This window comes from Mustela lutreola, chromosome 7, assembly GCF_030435805.1.
Source record: "Mustela lutreola isolate mMusLut2 chromosome 7, mMusLut2.pri, whole genome shotgun sequence".
NCBI classification, from domain to species: domain Eukaryota; kingdom Metazoa; phylum Chordata; class Mammalia; order Carnivora; family Mustelidae; genus Mustela; species Mustela lutreola.
Window position 1 is genome coordinate 79357330 of NC_081296.1, and position 5757 is coordinate 79363086.

General features: G+C 38.6%; 1 gene segment (V, D, J or C); it reads left to right on the forward strand.

Annotated features, from left to right (window-relative positions):
- Positions 1-219: 219 nt before the first annotated feature.
- Positions 220-3055, forward strand: LOC131836336 (T cell receptor alpha variable 9-2-like; the record flags this gene model as incomplete). The annotated part of the segment is given in 3 exon segments: positions 220-313; positions 436-721; positions 3040-3055. Coding segments are annotated over 3 exon segments (348 nt in total), but the record flags the coding sequence as incomplete, so codon positions are not given.
- Between the last annotated feature and the right edge of the window lie 2702 nt (positions 3056-5757).

Below are 5757 nucleotides of genomic sequence, written 5' to 3' on the forward strand. Positions count from 1 at the left end.
CCTGAGAAGTCAGGATTGCTGTTGTTCAGACTTCCAAGAGCCACGTGAAGATTGACACATGTCTCATCAAGTCAGGGATGAGACTGATGGCTGACTTGGGGAGAATTCTGGCCAACATGCACGCATTTCAGTCCCTGTCCACTAGGTGGTGCAGCTTCCTACCACAATCACATTTCCTGTGTGAAATGTGGGCTTCCATTGATCATCTGTCACTCCAACATTTCTTCATGTTAAGGATGAGAATATTTTTTAGGTGACACTCCAGAGATGAGGTGCTCTCCAGGCTTCGTGACTGTGGTACTTTTAATGCTTGGTAAGTACAATGCCTCTTAAAGCTTGGATTCTTTCTTCCATTGTGTCTGTAAAATTTCTAACTATAATTTTATCCAAGAGCTTTATGTCAAGGTGACACAAGTCTCTTTTCTTTTTCCCCAGGACAAACTCATGGAGACTCAGTGACTCAGACGGAAGGCCTAGTGACTCTCTTTGAAGAGGCTTTCCTGACTATAAACTGTACTTTTTCATCAACACAGTACCCTGCCCTTTTCTGGTATGTCCAGTATCCAGGAGAGGGCCTAGAGCTCCTCCTGAAAGCCTCGAGAGACAAGGAGAAGGGAAGCAACAAAGGATTTGAAGCCACCTACAACAAAGATTCCAAATCCTTCCACTTGGAGAAAGGCTCAGTGCAAGCCTCAGATTCAGCTGTGTACTATTGTGCCATGTACGACACAGTGACAGGAACTGCAGGGGGAGATGAGCACAAACTCTGAGCAGAACAGGGGCCTGGGTGCTGAGCATGTCTGCCTGATCCACTCTGATTCCAGAACAATCTGTGGTTGTTTGTCCCTCAGTGTGTGGTTGGAACAAAAATCATACAAACCACTAGAGCATAGGAATCAGAAGTAACATTCCCCAAACCCAGGTGTTCCTTAGTGACATTGAGAACAGTTTGATGCCAAGAGTTCCCCAGCCAGAGCATAAGTAATTTCAAAGTAGAATCACATAACAATGAAGTGGTCTTGTGGTCATCCTTGCAGTGTTGTTCAGGGCACCCTGGTGTGTGTTGTTGTGTCTATTATACTTTTAAAGAGACACAATGGCATCTCCTCAGTGTCTTCCTGACAGAGCATGGCATGAGGGGTGATGGGGAACTTTAGCCCCAAGCCAGGTTTAGTAAAGAAAGAATAGAAGGTAAGAAAAAAGGAGGAACACATGTACCCAAGGAAGAGAAAGAGAGGCCAGAGACTTCTGCCCTGCTTTCTTTTCTCGTAAATGAGGTGGCAGACTCAGGCTGATATTCAACATGCAGAGGTAGGTGCAGAAACAGAATGGAAGAAATGGCTCATATTCTGACTGATTAAATAGATCAGTTGGCTTTCTTTTTTTTGAGAATGAATTTTATTTTATATAGCTGTATCTGTATATGCATACATATGTGTATGTGTATGTGCAAACACATTTATACAGAGTGGAGGTTTTTTCAAAATTAACATATAAAGTATTATATGCTTCAGGGATACAGGTCTGTGAGTCATCAGTCTTGTATAATACCCAGTGTTCATTAGAACACATACCCTCCCAAATGTCCATCACCAATTTACCCCATCTTCTTACCTCCCTGCCCTCCAACAATCCTCAGTTTTTTTCCTGTGATTAAGAGTCTTTTATGTTTGTCTCCCTTTCTGATTTCATCTTCTTTCATTTTTATTTCTCTTCCCTGATGATCCTCTGCCTTGTTTCTTAAATTCTTCATATCAGCAAGATCATATGATTATCGACCTTTTCTGATTGACTTATTTCACTTAGCATAATACCCTCAAGTTTCATTTTTGTAAATGTCAAGATTCAATTTTTGCTGGCTGTATAATATTCCATTGCGTGTGCACGCACACGCGCGCACACAAACACGCACACACACCACATCTTCTTTATACAATCATTGGTCAATGGACTCTTTTCATAGTTTGGCTACTGGACATTGCTGCTATAAACATTTGGGTGCAAGTGCCCTTTTGGATCACTATATTTGTGTCTTTGGAGTAAATACCAGTAGTGCAATTATTGGGTTATAGGGTAGTCCTATTTTCAACTTTTTGAGGAACCTCCATGCTGTTTTATAAGTGGCTACATCAGCTTGCATTCCCATCACTGTAGGAGGTTTCCCCTTTGTCTGCATCCTCACGAACATCTGTTGTTTTCTGACTTGTTAATTTTAGCCATTCTGACTGGTGTGAGGTGGTATCTCATTGTGGTTTTGATTTGTTATTTCCCTATTGCCCAGTGATGTTGAGCACTTTTTCATTTGTCTGTTGGCCAACTGCATGTCTTCTTTGCAGAAATGTCTGTTCATGTCTTCTGCCCATTTCTTGACTGGATTATTTTTCTTTGGGTGTTGAATTTTATAAGCTCTTTATAGATTTTTGGATACAAACTCTTTATCTGATATGTCACTTACAAATAACTTCTCCCATTCTGTTGTTTGTCTTTTGGTTTTGTTGACTGTTTGCTATGCTGTGCAAAAGGTTTTTATCTTGATAAAGTCCCAATAGTTCATTTTTGTCTTTGTTTCTCTTGCCTTTAGAGACATGTCTAGCAAGAAGTTGCTGCAGCCAAGGTCAAGGAGGTTGCTGCCTATGTTCCCCTCAATGATTTTGATGTATTGTTGCCTACTTTTAGGTCTTTCATCCATATTGAGTCTTTTTTTGTGTGTGTGTATGGTAGAAGAAAATGGTCTGGGTTCATTCTTTTGCATGTGGCTGTTCAATTTTCCCAACACCAGTTATTGAAGAGACTCTGTTTTCCATTGGATATTAGTTGAACATTGAGTTGAGGGTCCATTTCTGGGTTCTCTATTCTGTTCTGTTGATCTATGTGTCTATTTTTGTGCCTGTATCATACAGTCTTAATGATTACAACTTTGTAATAGAGGTGGAGGTCAGGAATTGTGATGCCCCCAGCTTTGGTTTTCTTTTTCAACATTCCTTTAACTATTTGGGATCTTTTCTCATTCCATATGAATTTTAAGATTTTTTGTTCCAGCTCTGAGAAGAAAGTTGATGGTATTTTGTTAGGGATTGGTTTGAATGTGTAGATTGCTCTAGGTAGCACAGGCATTTTAACAGTAATTGTTCTTCCAATCGATGAGCATGGACTGTTTTTCCATTTCTTTGTGTCTTCTTAAATTTCTTTTATGAGTATTCTATCGTGTTCTGAGTACAGATCCTTTGCATCTTTGGTTAGGTTTATTCTTAGGTATCTTACAGTTTGGGGTGCAATTGTAAATGAGATCAACTTCTTAATTTCTCTTTCTTCTGCCTCATTGTTAGTGTATAGCAATGCAACTGATTTCTGCGCATTGATTTTATATCCTGCCACTTAACTGAATTGCTGTATGATTTTTAGCATTTGGGGTGACATCTTTGGGATTTCTGCATAGAGTATCATGTCATCTGCAAAGAGTGAGAGTTTGATTTCTTTGCTGATTTGGATGCTTTTTACTTCTTTTTTGTTGTCTAACTGCTGAGGCTAGGACTTCTAGTACTATCTTGAACAGTAGTGGTGATAGTGGTGATAAATAGCAATGGTGATAGATACTGTTGTGTGCCTGACCTTAGCGGAAGAGCTCTCAGTTTTCCCACACTGAGAATGATATTTGCTGTGAGTTTTTCATAGATGGCTTTTATGGTATTGAGATATATACTCTCTATCCCTTGATAAAAGAGTTTTAATCAAGAAAAGATACTGTACTTTGTGAAATGCTTTTACTGCATCTCTTGAGAGGTCAGATGGTTCTTGTCCTTATTTTATTTAGGTAATGTATCACATTGATTTATTTGTGGATGCTGAACCAACCTTGCAACCCAGGAATAAATCCCCCTTTGTCATGGTGAATAATCCTTTTAATGTACTATTAGGTTTTATTTCCTAGTACTTTGGTGATAATTTTTGCATCCATGTTCATCAGAGATATTGATCTATAATTATTTTTGTTGGGGTATTTGTCCAGTTTGGGGATCAAGGTAAGTCTGGCCTCATAAAAAGAGTTTGGTGAGACTGGCTTTTCAGTGCTATGCTGGATAAAAGTAGTGACACTGAAAAAAAAATAAAAATAAAAATCAGTCAGTCAGTCTTATTTTTTTTTTAAGTTTGGAAGTTTTCCTTCCATTTCAATTTTTTGAAAAAGCTTCAGAAGAATAGGGATTAATTCCTCTTTAAATGTTCAGTAGAATTCTCCTGGGAAGCCATCTGGCCTTGGGCTCTTGTGTATTGGAAGATATTTGATTACTGCTTCAATTTCCTTGCTGGCTATGGGTCCATTCAGGTTTTTTATTTCTTCCTGGTTCAGTTTTGGTAGTTTATATGACTCTAGGAATGCATCCATTTCTGGCAGATTGTCTAACTTTTTGGCATATAGTTGCTCATATGCTTTTATAATTGTTTGTATTTCTTCAGTGTTGGTTGTGATCTCTTCTCTTTCACTCATGATTTTATTTATTTGAGTCCTTTCTCTTTTCTTTTGGATAAGTCTGGCCAGGGGTTTATCAATGTTGTTCTTTCAAAGAACAGCTCCTACTTTTGTTGATCTGTTCTTTTGGTTTCTATTTTATTGATTTCTACTCTACTCTTTATTATTTCTCTTCTCCTGCTGGGCTTAAGGTATATTTGTTGTTCTTTCTTCAGCTTCTTTAGGTGTAGGGTTAGGTTGTGTATTTGAGACCTTTCTTGTTTCTTGAGAAAGGCTTGTAGTGCTATATTCTTTCTTCCTGGACTGCCCTTGCTGTATCCAAAAAATTTTGTTGTGTTTTCATTTTTGTTTCTATGATTTTTTTTTAGTTCTTTAGTTTCCTGTTTGACCCATTCATTCTTTAGTAGGATGCTCTTTAGCCTCCATGTATTTGAATTCTTTCCAACTTTATTCTTGTGATTGAGTTCCAGTTTCAAAGCATTGTGGTCTGAAAATATGCAGGGAATGATCCCAATCCTTTGGTGCTGGCTGAGACATGATTTGTGACCCAGTATGTGATCTCTTCTGCAGAATATTCCATGTGCACTAGAGAGAAATGTGTATTCTGTTGTTTTGAGATGAATGTTCTGAATATATCTTGAAGACTGTCTGTTCCAGTTTGTCAATCAAAGCCCTGACTTTCTTGTTAATCATTTGCTTAGATGATCTGTCCATTGCAGTGAGGAGGTTGGTAAAGTCTCCTACTATTATTGTATTATTGTCGATGTGTCTCTGATTTTGTTATTAATTGGCTTATATAATTGACTGATCCCATTTTAGAAGCATAAATACTTACAAATGCTTGATCTTCTTATTGGGTAGATCTTTTAATTATGATATAGTGTCCTTCCTCATCTCTTATTACAGTCTTTGGTTTAAAATCTAATTTGTCTGATAGGATTGCTACCCAGCTTTCTTTCTCTCTTTTTTTTAAAGATTTTATTTATTTATTAGACAGAGAGAGAGAGAGAGAGAGAGAGAGATCAGAAGTAGGCAGAGAGGCAGGCAGAGGGGGAAGGGGAAACAGGCCCTCTCCTGAGCAGAGGGACCATGCAGGAGTCAATCCCAGGACCCTGAAATCATGACCCAAGCTGAAGGCAGAGGCTTAACCCACTGAGCCACCAGGCACCACCCTCTAGCTTTCTTTTGATGTCCACTAAGCTTTCTTTTGTGAGGGGTTTTCCATCCCCTCACTTTCAATCTGGTGGTGTCTTTGAGTCTAAAATTAGTCTCTTGCAGAAAGCATATCAATG